Below are 17,110 nucleotides of genomic sequence, written 5' to 3'. Positions count from 1 at the left end.
TTCACATTCAAACAGAAATAATTTATAATATAAAATATTGGCTAAACATATGAGGATTATTTGCAGATGCCTATTTTAGCGATATTGTATTTTTTAAGTAAATATCGGCCGATACTGAGATGAACGATCAATCATGCATCAGTGGACCATACTTGGTCCACTCCTTTATCCTTGTCAACTAAAATAACAGATCTACAAGCTCACAAGAGTCACAACGCAAACTTGTAGCTCCCAAACTCAAACTATGGTAATTACGTAGTGGCCAAAATACAAGCAAGTTCCAACGTGCCAAAATAAAGCGGGACATTGTAAAAAATAAATAAGAAGACACCTTCCCCTAAAACAAAAGTAGCAGATGAGACGTCATTTCACGGCACAGCAGAAGGGTGACATCCATGCATCTTCTGTTAGTTAGCGGGACACTACACTCCACCAACTGACAACCAACATCACTCTATTCAAAAATAGCAGATCTACAAGCTCATAGCACGGCACTCGGTGCCGTGCTATGAGCTTGTAGATCTGGAAAGATCGTGGAAAATGTGTGCAAATCTTTTAATATATATATATATATATATATATGTTTTAAAGCTAACAATTTTAACTAGTTTTAAAGCTAACAATTTTAACTACGATCTGTACTTCTGGGGGGTCCCTGGAACAACATATTTTGAGATGGGGGTCCGTGGCCATCATTTTGGGGGTCCTTGATATGGAAAAGTTGGAGCACCACTGATCTAGCAGCAAGCAACATACTTAGAAAACACTTTTAGATATGTATTTGGCAGCGGACCCCCCATCTCAAAATGTGTTGTTCCAGGGACCCTCCCCAGAAGCAAAGATTTGAGTTACAAATGTTCGATTTAAAAAATATATATTCAAAGATTTGCAAACATTTTCAAGATTTTTCAAAAAAGTAGCAGATCTACAAGCTTGTATATCTGCTACTTTTGAGCCAAAGAAATCTAAAATGTCAGATGCAGTTCCTGGATTGAATGGGTGTTAACGAACATGACACACAGCAAACCATCTCTGTTCACACACACGCGCCGTTTCACATGCCCCATGCTATAATACCTCGTTGGAACGCTCTCCTCCAGAACTGAGTCCTAATATCTGGGGAGTAAGACATTGGTCAGCCTTTAGAACGTAGTGGGAAAGGGACTCTAAAAAAAACAAACTACATCAATTTCTGTTTTCCTATACAAACTGTATCATCTGTGCAGTATAGGCTCTATTCACAGCAGCCATATTATGAAGACATTCACAGGTGTTACCAATGATACTAATGAAGGCTCTGTTCCATTCTGTTCAAACAGAGTCAGGGTGCTGATATTGTGCATGTTGACCCACTGTAAACACTCTGTTACACCAGTGGGTCTACAGTTGGGGTCCAGGGACCCTCATGGGCTTCCAAATGGCCCCTTACAGGTGTGTAACTCTAAGAGTGTACAAATGGAATGGTTCCATTTGTACACTCTCAGAGTTATGGGGGACGTGGAAACCACTGTGCTACACTAAATGGAACAGAGCCTTCATTAGTATCATTGGTAGCACCTGTGAAGGAAGTGATAATATGGCTGCTGTGCATAGAGCCTATTATGGGGTAATCTGAGTTCCCAGAAGTTTTCGCCAGCTCTCGCATACAAACGGGAGGGGCAAGGAAACTTCTGGAGCCAGAGCCCCGGTATTTGTGGGCGGGATGTAAACTTACGCTCTCTTACCGGTCTGAGAGCTGTGCAACTCGTCTAAAACAGTCCGACGAGAGGCAAACAGCAGTACACAACAATGGCGGCCGCAATTTTTCAAGGAGAAATTGCTTTCCCGTCGCTCCTATTTACATGTGCAACACCCACTGCATGTGGATCCCGCCCCCCTTTTCTTCATTGGCTGTTGATTTGAATCAGAACGCAGTGGCCGCGCCCCTGCTGTCCAGGCTCTGAGGCGAAGTCTCCCAGACTAATTGTGGGGCAGCAAGCAGTGTTGCCAGATTCTGTGAGAGAAACAAGCAGCCAGGTCTAGGAAAACCAGAAGCGACTATGGGCCGACATGAGTACTTTAACATATACATCAGCTATTTGAAAATAGCAGATCTACAAGCTCACAACGCGTCGCGATGCGACGCGTTGTGAGCTTGTAGATCGGCTATTTTCAAATAAAATCTCACGGGGAAATTATAATAAGCAAATCTGGCAACCCATGGCAGCAAGTTGACCTTTGAAATAATAGGGACTTTAAGCTTTCTGTTTTTCAGTACGGCGACGCCAGGCGGAGTGCGGCTGCTATGACGCAATCGCCGTAGCAGTCAAAATCGTTAAGCAAGCAGCCGTCGGCGATGGGTTCCCACCCCTTTTTGGTTTCCATGGTGACGCGTCGATGCAGCTCACCTATTTTTGACGTTGTAGACACTACGTGGAACGGTAGCTTCTGGCGTAGTAAAATAGGCTGCGGCGACGGCAGGTTTATCTATCGAGCGCTGATCATTTCCGGTTACCGTAGTCCTCTGCCGTAGCAGTCCATTGCTTAAACTCCGTAATGTCTACTAGTCTCCTGTCTCTCAAAAGTAATCGGCCATCTCGTGTACAATGTGTTAAATTCATCACCACAGGTTTCACTCTCTATCTCATTCTTGTATTGCACTGGTTCCCCCCTGGGGGTCTCTGAGGGGGTTCCAGGGGGTCCCGACTACCTAGACACAGTCGTTATTAGGAACGTGACACAGGAACCAAATGGACGCATAAGGGTCACATTCAAATAAGACGTATAGTGGGCCCATAAGGGTCCATTTGGTTCCATTTGTACACTCTCAGCGTTAAATGAACACTGAGGATTTTACAGTGTAGTTTGGGGTCCCAGCGATATACCTTGCATCAAACGGGGGTTGGTGGCCAAATGCACTGGTTCCCAAACTGGGCGTCGGGACCCCAAATTATTTTGGGGGGTCCCCAGATGATTAGCTTAATGTGCAACTTTTAAGACCTTTTTATTACCAAATTGGCCAAATTGTCAAATATTACGTAAGAAAGAGGCAAACATAGCCGATCTACAAGCTTTGTAGATCTGCTATTTTCACAATATTTATCTGTGTAACCGAGTCAAACTAATGTAATGATGCTTACAATTCCAAGAGCTAGTTGTCAGGGTGGGGGGGGGCAGTTCAAATATGAATCTTTCTGGGGATCGCGGAAAAGTTTGGGAACCCTTGACCTAAAGCATATTAAACCGGGAGTCCTTGAAATGAACATTTGTGTATCTTTAGCTCGTCTTATCTGCTGTTCAAGGCTAACGGAAATATTGACCCAGAGCGGCTGTTATGTTGCCACTTTTCCTTCCAGAATCAACCTATATTAACCCATTAAGACCGGGAACGCATCTGTGTCATTTTAGATTCATTTGGCTATTCAAAAAATTGCAGATCTACAAGCTCATATGAGCTTGTAGATCTGATATTTTCAACATTTTTGCAAATCTTAGTTTGAATATATATATTTTTTTAAAGGGAATATTGTTAACTTAAATCTTAGAAATGTTGCTATAATATCAGTGGTTCTCAAACTGTCAAGGATATGTTTTTGGCCATGGACCCCCCATCTCAAAATATTTAGTTCCAGGGACACTTTGGCTATTTTTGAAAAATCTTGTTTTTTTTTTTTTTTTAAAACTGTTCGGATTTGGATTTTTTTTAAAGCCTCAGGCCTTACTGGGTTAAAGTGACACAGATGCTTTTTCCGGTCTTATCAATGGGTTAAAAAAAAGGGCATCCTTGTCGCATCAGATCTGGGACAGACATATATAGATAGAGGTGGTTTCTCTCATAACAATGATTCCTCCACTCCAGCCCCATGAATGAATGAATGACAGTCCTGACAGCAACAACGGTCTTAACCATCTGTTCTTTTCTGTTCCTAAACAACTCCCCCAGTGCCAGTCCTGTTCCAACTGGGATGATATGGGTCAGACACACACACACACACACACACACACACACACACACACACACACACACACACACACACACACACACACACACACACACACACACACACACACACACACACACACACACACACACACACACACACACACACACACACGCAATATTGTTTAACCCATTAAAACCGGGAATGCATGCCGTGTCATTTTAGATTTTTATAGCTATAACCATTTTTTTGGGGGGGGCTATTTAAAAATAGCAGATATACAAGCTCATAGCGGCGCTACGAACTGGTAGATCTGCAATTTATTTTTAAAAATCGTTAAGTTTTTTAAAGCTAAATTATTTTACTTAAATCATTGCTTCTGGGGATTCTACAAGTCTTCTAAATCCTAACAGTTTAAAAAAATAAAATAAAAAATGATGTTGCTATAATATCAGTGGTTCTCAAACTTTTTTCATGTGAAGGACCACCCCAAATGTATTTGGTCACGGACCCCCATCTCAAAATATTTTGTTCCAGGGACCCCCAGAAAAAAAGATTTGCGTTACAAATGTATATTCAAAGATTTGCACACATTTTCATGTTTGTTTTTTTCCCCAAAAATAGCAGATATACAAGCTCATAGCTATGAGCTTGTATATCTGCCAAAGTACAAAATAATGGTTATAGCTAAAACTTTAACTTACACAGATGCGTTCCCGGTCTTAATGGGTTAAAAAGAGTGAAAATAGGCAATCTACAAGCTCACAAAGGGCCGTTGTGAGCTTGTATATTGGCATAAGTGGTGAAAACACAATGTTGTGCCCAAGAGAGAACCAGATGTTTTGACGGCGTTGACGTTTGACGGGCTGAAAACCGCGCTCAAATATTAAGGCCGCACGTCATAGATGAATCATAGACGACTGCCGTCACAATACACAAATATAGGGTTGGGATGCAGAACCGGAAGAACCGGATACAACATTAAAGGAACCGGAGTCGGTTCCATCACATTTTGGAACCGTATCCGGAACAGGTTCACCGCACCTTTCGGCATTTATCAATATATCCTGACGTGGGCTTCATCCTACCGTAGGCTGAAATGACATGTCTGGTAGAGACCAGTTGTTGACTTGGTCTTGGCTGCACCCGTTTATTTCATTCTAGACCTGCGGAGCAGCATTGTCTGACTGTCTGACAGGCAACTAGACACATAATCCACTCATAAATGTATATCTACTGTACATTAATAAATAATCCCTGTGAAAATATATCATTTTATAAACTAATTTAAACAAACTGCTTTAACAGTCATTCGGTTAAGCTTGCAGATCTGCATGGCTGCATTGGCTATTTGAAAATAGCAGATCTACAAGCTCACAACAGGTCGCATTGCGAGGCGTTGTGAGCTTGTAGATCTGCTATTTTCAGCGCTTCTGCGAGAGAATTTTCGTGAGCCCCGACCATCTTTTCACTGACAGTGAGGTCTACAAACTTACAGTAGCTTGTCCTATGTTATGGAGTTATGTCATAGAGAGTTATGTAGGCTACACAATCTGGCTGGGTTAAGGATATAAACCCGACGCTCCAATATTAACGTGGCGGCACGGAATCACTGCATTCCGCCCGAGTCTCATGTACCGCTACGCTACGGATTACATGAAAGACAAAGTTGGGAGGGCGCGTGTGTGTGCGTGTGTGTGCGTGTGCGTGAGAGAGGCGTGTGCGGCGAGGCGAGCGGGGGAAACTGTTTCTTATGGGCTTTTCATGCTTTTTTTGGGTCGTATTCTGGTTCTTCATGTCGTGAAGTCGGGCGTTTTGTGAATATTTAAGGGCGTGTTATTTAAATGACGCTCGTTTTCAGACGTGAGATTTATCAAAGCTCCGACCTGATATACGCTAGGATCGGCTGTATAGGATCCTTTGATAAATGTGACTTCGACGTTGGTGCACGGCCGAATATATGGAAAAATATACGCCGGTTTATACGCTGCGTTGATAAATGAGGGCCACTGTCAGAGAATGAGAGTGTACACACTGTACAACTGTAAGCATACAAATGGAACCAAATGGACCATTTGGTTCCATTTGTACGCTCACAGTTACGGACCTGTAAGGGTCCCTGGACCTCCCTTTGAGAACCAATTTGAAGGCCAAAATTATATAAATTCTTTAACATATAGGAATCGTTAAGGGAAATGTTAAGGAATCAGACCGTTAAAGGGATAGTTCACCCCAAAAATGACTTTTTTTCCTATCAATTAGTCACGCCATGGAGACTTGAATTCATGGAGATTTTTTTGTTTTTGTCTCATTCCTAAGTCAATAATTGGATGACCGGCAGCGGTTTCGGTAGGAGACACAAAGAGTCTCCTTTGTGTCTCTTACCGGAACCGCTGCCTACCGGTCAGCTGGTCATCAAATAGTTGATGAATGCGACAAAAAGTCTCCACGGGGTGACTAATCGATAGACATTTTTGGGGTGAACTATCCCTTTAAGAGGGAATCATTAAGAAACCGGAAAAAAGCTGCACAGGCTGTATCAATGTCAGCACTTACTGTAGATGTGTGTTTGGTAGAATGTGAGTGTGTTTTTGCACACACACACACACACACACACACACACACACACACACACAGGCTCTCTTTGCCACGCAACAGACACTAGAGACCACCACACTGGAACTATTCTTACCCCCCGTGACTCAAACTGCCCGGGCAGGCGGGCCACTCACACTCACAAACAACTAGAATAAGATTAGCTCACTGGCTCTCAAACGTCGGGGTCTGGAATGGCGGGACGCAATGGTTTAACCCATTGAGACCTGAAGCCGATTCTACATGTCTCCTAAATCTCAACAGTATTCTGAAAAAACGTATGTTTCTATATCAGTGGTGCTCAATCTTTTTCATGTCAAGGACCCCCAAAATGATATGAATTTGGCCGAGGACGACCATCAAAATATGTATATCTGCTTGTAGCTTGTATATCTGCTATTTTTGACACTTTTTTATGCCACGATACCATTTTATGATTCTTTGGCGACCCCACACTTTACTTATAGTGTGTCATTTTAGATGTTTGCGTTGGCTATTCAAAAACAGCAGATCTACAAGCTTGCAGCCAGCGTGTCACTTTGTGTTGCAAGCTTGTACATCTGCTATTTTTTGAAGAATCTTGAAAAAGTGTGAGAACTACTGATTTAGAAAGGATTTTGTAGAACCGGCCTCAGGTCTTAATGGGCTTAAGTAGCCAACATAGGTTCACCGCTAAAGCCAGTTGAAGAACAATATGAGGAGGATGTAAGAGGATGACGACTGTTGGATGAGGAATAGCCTTGGATCAAGAGTCTTCAAGACTATCACAGATGTATTTCATCTATTTTGACATTTGCATATCTATCATACGGCAGATACGAAGGTAAAAGTCAGACTCGAGAAGATACAGCTACGACAGTCTTGATCCAAGAGGCTAGATGAGGAAGATGGGAGGACATTTGGAAGGCTTTGACATACGTTTTCACGAGAAAAAAAAAAATTCCAGTCATCATCATGTTTCTAATTCAGTGGTTCTATTTTTATTTTTTTTTATTTTTTTTTGGGGGGGGGGTCCCCCAGTCCCCAGATGACTTTTAAGACATTTTTTAAAACGTCAATAAAAAAACAAAAAAAGACCATTACTGCATCAGAAGTAACCAACAAACTATACTATAACAACTGGTGAAACATTGGCCACATTGTCAAATAACAGAAGAAAGAGGCAATAATTGTGAAAATAAGATCTACAAGCTCACAGTGAGCTGGTAAATATTGAGCTATATCTTCACAATATTTACCACTGCTCTAATTGCCCATACATATAACATATTAATGTGTAAAGCACACACACACACACACACACACACACACACACACACACACACACACACACACAGCCTCTATCCAAATAATAAGAGACCACTTTATTTACACTGGACCTAAGACTCTCAGCTTAAACACTCCACAGTCCGGTGTCACTCGCTGAAACACACAAGCGTCGCTTGTGGTTAAAGAGCCGCTCTTCTCGGCAAGCGACGCAGACCAAATAAAACCAATAAAAGATTCAATATTGGCAAACAAAAAATAAACAGCTAAACGAAACCCTATGAACGCGCACACATCCCGTGTGTTATCGTCCCATTTAAAGCATTGGTTCTCAAAGTGGGGTCCGGGGACCCCCAGGGGTACTTGAGGGGGTTTCCAGCTGAATGATGGACAGGGACCAAATGGACCCTTATGGGTCTGTAACTCTGAGAGTGTACAAATGGAACCAAATGGACCCTTATGGGTCTGTAACTCTGAGAGTTAAATTAACATGGATTTTACAATATGAATTGGGGTCCCAGAGATAGAAATGCCATTAAATGGGGGTCCGTAGCCTTAATGCATGTCAAACTGGGGGTCCTTGAAATTAAAATGGTTGAAATCACTGCTGGAGAGCCGTAAAAATCTTCTATATGGGGGGTCCCTGGCTTATCTTTTCAAATGGGGGTCCGCGGGCTAACAAGTGTCAATTTGGGGGTCCTTGGCACGAAAAAGTTTGAGAACCACTGATTTAAAGTACAACTGATACCGAGAATACAATGACTGCATTGCAGATCGACACTGATAACTTCACCAGGGCTAACGGTTAGCCCTGGTCAGGTCAGGTCCACAGCGTAAGGACTTCTCCTTAACGCTGTGTTACTTTTCGGCCATTTCCCGCACACCCCCGTCCCCGGTAGCTGCAGCCTCTCGTCTTTTAGTAAAAAATAAAGAATACGCTTTCGCTACTCACCGAAACAAAGACGGTTTTAAGATGTTTAAAGCCTACTTTCCCCAGTGGCAACACTCTGAGCCCCCCCATTCACGTCTAAAATACGACTTTTTGACCAGAAAAGAAAATATTTCATTTGCTTCTGGGGGGAATTCTACAAATGTCTTCTAAATTCTAACAGTTTTCTGAAAAACTATTGTTGCTACTTGCTATAATATATCAACGGTTCTCAAACTTTTTCATGTAAGGACCACCCAAAATGATATGTATTTGGCCACGGACCCCCCCCCCCATCTCAAAAATATTTTGTTCCAGGGTCACAGAGTTACAGATGTTCGCTCTTAAAAAAAAAAAAAAAAAAAATATATATATATATATATATATATATATATATATATATATATATATATATATATATATATATATATATATTCAGAGATTTGCACAAATGTTAACCATTTTTCAAAAATAGCAGATCTACAAGTTCATAAGCGCTGTGAGCTTGTAGATCTTCTATTTTTGAATAGTGGAAAATGTGTGGGGAAGGTGTAGTAGTGCTCCACTGCACCCCCTACAGATCTGGTCAATGGGATTTGTCTATTAGCCAGATCTGTAGGGGACGCAGTGGAGCAACTAAAAACGAAATTCCATCCGGTGGAATATTTCCTTTTCCGTCCAAAAAGTGTATTTTAGACGCGAAGTTCATGTTCAAGAGTGTTGCCACTAAGGAGAGTAGGCTTTCAACATCTTAAACCCGTCTTTGTTTTGGGGGGGTATAGCGAAATTTCGACTTTATTTCAACTAAAGACGAGAGGCTGCGCCACCAGGGTGTGCGGGGAAACGACCACTAAGTAACACAGCGTTAAAGGAGAACTCTTTCTTAACGCTGTGTGTGGACCAGAGCTAGGCTAACGCTATATAGCCGCTACGGACAAGTGGCAATTAATTACAACAAGTTACAGCTGGAGCTAACAGCCCCAGCTGTAACTTGTTGTAATTAATTGCCACTTGTCCGTTTGGCTGACCGTTATGTGTGACCGTTATCCCGCTGTGTTCAGTGGTTAAAGTGGTGTGTTGTTGTTGTGTTGTACCTGTCTGGGCTGAGGGCTCTGCTGCTGCTGCTGCTACAGCCGTCGCCATTTTGGATCTAAATGGCTCTGCGGCGTTGCCAGGTTTTGTGAGAGAAATAAGCGACCACAAGGGTCTATGAAAACAAGCCCAAAAGAAGCCGCTACGGTTATTTGAAAATAGCCAGCGGTGGAAAAAGTACTCAAATGCTTTACTTAAGTAAAAGTACCAATACTGCGATATATAAATACTCTGTTACTGTATTTTTTTTTTATATTTTGGAAACATTTTTACAAATCTTTCATGGTAAAAAATGTTTTAATCCCTATAACATTTGTTTAGGGATTTTGTTCCATTAGTAGCAATACATATTCATTTGGGGGTCCTTGCCATGAAAATGTTTAAGAAATATGATAAGCCCAAATAAGCAACTACTTTAGAAACAATAAGCCCCAAAAAAACACAACTACCAATATTTACAAGCAACTTTACAGAAAAACAAGCCCAAAGTCGCTTATAATAAGCAGACATGGCAACACATATTTTTTTTATTTTTGACTACATATTTTTATTTTTGATTACTACTCGTTTTTATAGTGTTTTTGCATAGTAATGTATATTTGTCCGTCATTAAATGTTTCGATTAATTGAATACACAGGTATGGAAGCAGATCAGGCTCATAAGTCTTGATTGTTTATCAAAAAAATGTCAGTGAAAAAATTTAAAGTTAAGTGGAAAAATAAGATTTGAACTTGAAAAAAAATAAAAATGTACCTGAAAGTCTTGAATTTCTAAATTGAACTTTGACAAATCCCAGAATGCATGAAAAAAAACTGTTCAAACGTAACTTTGATTCTTTTTTTTTATACTTTTGAATGAATTAATCATTTTTATTTTTCACTTCAATGTATATTTCGATCTTGGAGTACTTTTTTTTTTCAATTGAATTCTATTTATTTATTTCAGATTCAGATCTGATTTTTACGTATTCAAATCGTTTTTTTTCGGTTGCAGATTATAATTTTTCAGATTCAGATCTTTTGTTTACGGATTCAACTTGAAAAGTTTCAGGTTAACTTTTGGACCTGATTTTCTGTGGGGGCGGGCCTCGACTGAGAGGGGCGTGGTCTGCCATGAGTGACAGGCCAACCAGAGCGGTGTTCTTCTCTGTGGCTGAGCAGCAGCACTGCAGCAGCTCATGGAATCATACAAGGAAGTAAAATGTATAATTAATAAGCAAGAAAGGAAACACGGCCGCAATAAATATAGATCCAGGGAGAAAGCGTGGCAAAATATTGCCGACAAATTAAATGCAAAAGTTGTCCAAAAATATGCAATTAATTTATACGTCCATATAACGTATATGGGGGTCAACAACAGGGGTCCAGGGGTACACGGGGGCCGGGGGTCAACGGGGTTCGGGAGTACCCCTAGTAGGCTAATTTGTCGGCAATATTTTGCCACGCTTTCTCCCTGGATCTATATTTATTGCGGCCATGTTTCCTTTCTTGCTTATTAATTATACATTTTACTTCCTTGTATGATTCCATGAGCTGCTGCAGTGCTGCTGCTCAGCCACAGAGAAGAACACCGCTCTGGTTGGCCTGTCACTCATGGCAGACCACGCCCCTCTCAGTCGAGGCCCGCCCCCACAGAAAATCAGGTCCAAAAGTTAACCTGAAACTTTTCAAGTTGAATCCGTAAAGAAAAGATCTGAATCTGAAAAATTATAATCTGCAACCGAAAAAAAACGATTTGAATCCGTAAAAATCAGATCTGAATCTGAAATAAATAAATAGAATTCAATTGAAAAAAAAAAGTACTCCAAGATCGAAATATACATTGAAGTGAAAAATAAAAATGATTAATTCATTCAAAAGTATTAAAAAAAAGAATCAAAGTTACGTTTGAACAGTTTTTTTTCATGCATTCTGGGATTTGTCAAAGTTCAATTTAGAAATTCAAGATTTTCAGGTACATTTTTATTTTTTTTCAAGTTCAAATCTTATTTTTCCACTTAACTTTTAATTTTTTCACTGACATTTTTTTTGATAAACAATCAAGACTTATGAGCCTGATCTGCTTCCATACACAGGACCCCAATGGCAACAATCCATAGTGCTTTCTTGGGTTTTAATCCTTAATAGCGTTGTATTTGTATTAAACTGTACTTTGTGCTTTTTTGCAAACTGTTAATAAAGTAGTCAATCAATCAATCAATCATCAATCAATCAATCAATCAATCAAACTGCTGCTCTGCCTCTCATCACAACCTGATCACAACACACTGCCTTTTAACACAGCACCGCCTAGCGGCCCACACCGGCCCTACACTCACTGCTTCTAATCAAGACACAACTAATAATAATACATTAATAATAATAATAGTATTCATAATAATATTCATAATAACAATAACGCTAATAATAATAATAATAATAATGATTAATTTAGCAAACATAAAAAGATGCATAATGGTGAACTTTATCTCTTTAATAGCTTATGACTTGTATAGTGAGCTTGAATTGTATCTGACGGTATTGTGGTGGGTTGTATTTTTGGTGTTTATAGATACAGTGTGACTCTGCAGGAGGCTCGCCATCTATAAGAGTGTCTGTCTGTCTGTCTGTCTGTCTGTGTTGAGCTATAGTCTCAAACCGCTGGCTGGACAAGTGTCAAATGTCTTGTGCTCACTGTCAGTAGGCATATTCAACTTGAATTTGGTGACTTTTTCAATCTTGAGATTTGGTGTGGAGGAGAAAAAGCAAACAGTCAGGTCCAGTCTACTTAAGAGGGTTTAACCACTTAATATGGGTATCCGGAGTCCCTCAAGGCTCAATACTACTGTCTTTTGTTTTCTGTTATAAAGCAATAAATACAATATAAAGCTCACCACATTGTTGATAGTTTTTGAAAATATAGATTTATTCATTTGAAACGTTTTAAATTGTAATCTTACACATGTAAAAGATTAGAACTGGTCTTGCAGTTCCATGGGAATCATTCACAATCAAAGTGAAAAGGAGCAGCCTATAAAAAAATAAGTGGTACAGTGGTACATATACTTGACGTAGAAGGTAATAACCTATGCAGTACATGACAGTTTCATTATGACAAAACCAGTGGCGGACAAAGTATTCAACCCCAGTATTAGAGTCAAAGTATAGATACTCCTAGTCAAATATTACTCCACTACAAGGTGCTCAGTCAAATTTGTACTTCAGTTAAAGTACTGGAGCACTTGCTTTTGAAACTGCTTCAGTATTCAAGAGTAAATGCTTTTTAAGATAGTGTTCAAAAGTACTGCACATGCAAAACTATCGGTGCATTGCTGTATTGTATAATTTAGACAATTCCTCCTGAAAATATTCAAAGATTTTCCAGAAATGCTCAAAGAAAAATGATATTTGAAATACGGCTAAAGTGGTTAATTAATAATGTGCGTTTTCTGTTCCTCGAAATCTAGCGGAGTCAAAAGTACAATGTTTGTCTTTGCAATGTAGTGGTATCCAAAGTATCCAAAAATACAAATACTCAAGTAAAGAACAAATACTAAAACCTTTTTCTTTCTTTTTTTAAGTACATTACTCAAGTAAATGTACTTCATTTGTGTCCACCACTGGCCAGAACTCTCATGCCATGAAGACATGAGACATGGCAGCAGGAGTATAAATATTCATTGCATTTTTAATGATGCTTAAGTGGGATTTCTTTGGCAGGTGAAGACGGTTCTGCTTCATGGGTACGTTTACATTTACAAGACAATGCTTCATCTTCGTCAAGGCTCTATGCACAGCAGCCCTATTGGAAATAAACTAGGCCTCTTCCTTACTTCCTTCACAGGTGTTACCAATGATACTAATAAAGGCTCTGTTCCATTCTGGTCAAACAGAGTCAGGGTGCTGATATTGTGCATGTTGGCTCCCTGGAAACACTCTGCTACACCAGTGGGTCTCAAAGTGTGGTCCAGGGACCCTCATGGTTCCTTGAGGGGGTTCCAAATGGACCCTTACGGATATGTAAGTCTGAGAGTGTGCAAATGGAACCAAATGGACCTGTAAGGGTCAATTTTGTTCCATTTGTACACTCTCAGAGTTATGGTGGTCCTGTTCTACATTAGTATCATTGGTAACACCTGTGAAGGAAGTAAGGAAGAGGCCCAATTTCCTTCCAATATGGCTGCTGTGCATAGAGCCTATTAATCCTAATCTGATATTCTGGGTTTGTAATAATAGGCAAACATTTGCAGAAAAAAAGACGACCTACAAGCTCACAGCGGGTCGTCTTGTGACATGTTGTGAGCTTATAAATCGTCTCTTTCCGGCTATGACATGTGGTTTAGAGGGGGAAAAAAGTCGTAAAAAAAGTAGACCCCTGGGGGACCCCTGTCAATGAAGTGTTGGTATAGGGTTTAAATGGTTAATACTATAGACGGCTTTTATTTGTGTCAAAGAGGTCACAGAGTTTGCCTGTTTACACAAGTGAAAATATGGCATCTTATGCTTTGAGCTAATGCTGAACATAATGAGTTGGATGTGTCTTTGAGTAAATTAAACTCATCATGACTAAATAAAGCCATGTACACTGATGTTGTTTTTAATGTTTCTTTTTTTGTTTGTTTGTTTTTTCAATTAAAATGTCATCTTAACCATTTTCACCCTGTCATCCCAATTTTGATCATGTGAAAATTGTCAAAAATTGACAAAAAAAAATAGCAAAAATAGCAGATCTACAAGCTCACACCAGATCACACAAGGCGACACGTTGTGAACTCGTAGATCGGCTATTTTCGCCACTCATCATAAAACAAAAGCCAATTATTCCCCGGTTATAGCCAGGGGACGGCGTGTTCATGTAAACGCACCCGTTTTAAATGACCGGAATGGTTTCAATGGCTCAACAGCTGATGGAGGAGAGGGGGGAGAGGAGGGGAGTGGGGGGAGAGAAGAAAAAAAAAGAAAGAAGACTCTTTTTTTTTAGGATAGAGGGCACTTCCTCTTCCTCTGGCGCGGTGCTGCGGTGGTCGCCTTGGTGACCGCGTCCTTCAGGATGTTGGCCAGACACTGGCTGATGGAGTCTGATGACGGTGTGGAGGGCTGACAGCACTGACGCACGGCCGAGGACGAAGCCGGCTTCCTGGACGAACACAGGTTGTTGGACATTTTCCCCAGCTTCGGTTCGTATATATGAGGGGAAACAAAAAACACACGATCGCGTTAGAAAATGGCGTGCAAGTGTCGGTGTTTAAGCACTTCGACCCATTTAAAACCGGGGGGAACGCGTCTGTGTATCGGCTTAAAATGTTATTTTATACTTTGGGCTGTTCAAAAATAGCAGATCTACAAGCTCATAGCGCGGCACCGAGTGCCGCGCTATGAGCTTGTAGATCTGCTATTTTTCTTATTAATCGTGAAAATTTGTGCAAATCTTTGAATATATATGTATTTTTTAAAGTGAACATTTTAAACTCAAATCTTTGGTTCTGGCGGGGTCCCTGGAACAACATATTTTAAGATGGGGTCCGCGGCCAAATACATATCATTTTGTATATTTTTTTGTACTTTTGTAGAATCCCCCAGAAGCGAAAATTTTGGTTACAAATGTTCGCTTTAAAAATATATATATATTCAAAGATTTGCTAAAATGTTCATGATTTCTCAAAAAAAGTGCAGATCTACAAGCTCATAGCGTGGCACTCGGTGCCGCACTATGAGCTGGTAGATCTGCAATCTTTTAATAGACAAAGTATAAGATAATGGTTAGAGTGGTTACAATCTAAAAATACTTTTAGATGCTTTCCCGATCGATACTATAGTGTCTTTTCTGTTTTCTGTTATTGTGGGGAAAGCTTTCGCTGAAAATAGCCGATCGACAAGCTCACAATGCGCGTTGTGAGCTTGTTGATCTGGTATTTTCAGTGAAAGATTTCTCCACAGAGCGGAAGCTGGGGTTTAAGTGCTTAACTTTGTCGACTACAACTATGACGAAAAATTTTAGCAGACTACCCTTTTCTGCTGACAAAATACTAAAACAAAAACTCAAGGGCGCCGAAACCGTGGGTGCCTGGGGGCTAAAGCACCCACTGTGGGTGAGGAGCACCCACTGGGTGCTGGTAAAAAAAAAAAAGGTTTTTTTTTAAAATTATTTTTCAAAATCAGATCGCCTGGTTCAGATCGCCACTGAACAACCGAATTAACCGAAATAAAGTTACAAAACCCCCCCAAAAAAGTCAATTAACCGACCAAAACCCGCAATTTTTTTGCATGTACGGGGCATGTACGGGGCGCACATGCACGCGCGCGCGCCTTGTTGGGCACCCGCTAGAGCTTATAAATGTCGGCGCCCCTGCAAAAACTAAATGTAAAACTAAGCTGTGACTAAAATGTGGGGGAGGGACTATTGGAGAAGAGATCCAGTAGAACTAAGACAAGTCATTTCATGCTTGGCTGCACGCAGGTGTCGCACTTCAAAAATAGCTGATCTACAAGTTCACTGTGAGCTTGTAGATCGGCTATTTTCAGGCAAGTGGAATCAGGCATTACAACGCCCTAATTATTTAGTCACACGCTCTTGTTAATGCTTTTCATCGTTTCAATATTCATAAAACCCACACACACACTCGATCACTTTCACATTCAAAAACCTTAAAACTTAGGCCTAGGCTACACGTATATACGGTATATGGATCTTTTACTAAACGGATATTTTAGTCCTCCGTTTTTAAAAAGAATCCCTGGCCACATGACAAAGATTTAAAAAAAATCCCAAGTTTCAAGTTCAGATTTTATATTTACATTTATTTTATATATGAGGGGCCAAATACAAATACATTTTAATCACATGTTAAGGCCCAATACCAATACTGCAATAGCTGCATTATTTTAATAGCATACGTGAACATAAACAAAAACAACATTATTAGGGCGCAGCTGCAGTGCAAACAGTAGCCATGGTAACCAGTAACCATGACGCTTGTATACAAGCGTCATGGTGCTGAGTCCCTGGTTTATAGTGGTGTTCGTTTTTTTTTTTTACATTGCCAACTCTCACATGTACATAAGCGTTCAGATTTCAAATATAAAGTGCTTACCCCCGAGCCACGGATGTTACAAGGCGATCCGGACCGCGATAAGTACCCGTATCTCCCGTATTGTTCAATAAAAAGCATTTTTTTGGTAATGTATCAGAGTGCAATACACCTCCCAACCATTAGTGTCGCATGGTTGAAAGCATCGGAGACAATTTGGAGAAAATGGCCGGCGATCGGATTAAAATGTTTTTTATTCAACAATACGGGAGATACTGTCATGGTACAGTATGCCAGTCATG

The 17,110-nt window shown here is 40.4% G+C and overlaps 2 protein-coding genes across 3 annotated transcripts in view; both read right to left on the bottom strand.

The window, feature by feature from the left end:
- Positions 1-9,850, bottom strand: part of LOC311042463 (phosphatidylinositol 4-phosphate 5-kinase type-1 alpha-like) — a 48,042-nt gene extending 38,192 nt beyond the window's left edge. The window contains exon 1 of the mRNA XM_084053206.1: positions 9,804-9,850. The gene's annotated coding sequence lies outside the window, so the exon portion shown is untranslated. The remainder of the gene's footprint in view (positions 1-9,803) is intronic.
- Positions 9,851-13,340: 3,490 nt separating this feature from the next.
- ecm1b (extracellular matrix protein 1b) overlaps positions 13,341-17,110 on the bottom strand; it is a 28,728-nt gene continuing 24,958 nt past the window's right edge. For both annotated transcript variants that reach the window (XM_084053214.1, XM_084053215.1), the window contains exon 11: positions 13,341-14,952. In XM_084053214.1, the coding sequence (XP_083909340.1) occupies positions 14,758-14,952 (195 nt within the window). In that variant the 3' untranslated portion in view covers positions 13,341-14,757. The remainder of the gene's footprint in view (positions 14,953-17,110) is intronic.

The sequence above is a fragment of the Gymnoscopelus microlampas genome, assembly GCF_963454915.1.
Source record: "Gymnoscopelus microlampas genome assembly, chromosome: 3".
NCBI classification, from domain to species: Eukaryota; Metazoa; Chordata; class Actinopteri; order Myctophiformes; family Myctophidae; genus Gymnoscopelus; species Gymnoscopelus microlampas.
Note: the sequence above shows the minus strand (reverse complement) of the source record. Positions and strands in the feature narration are given on the sequence as shown.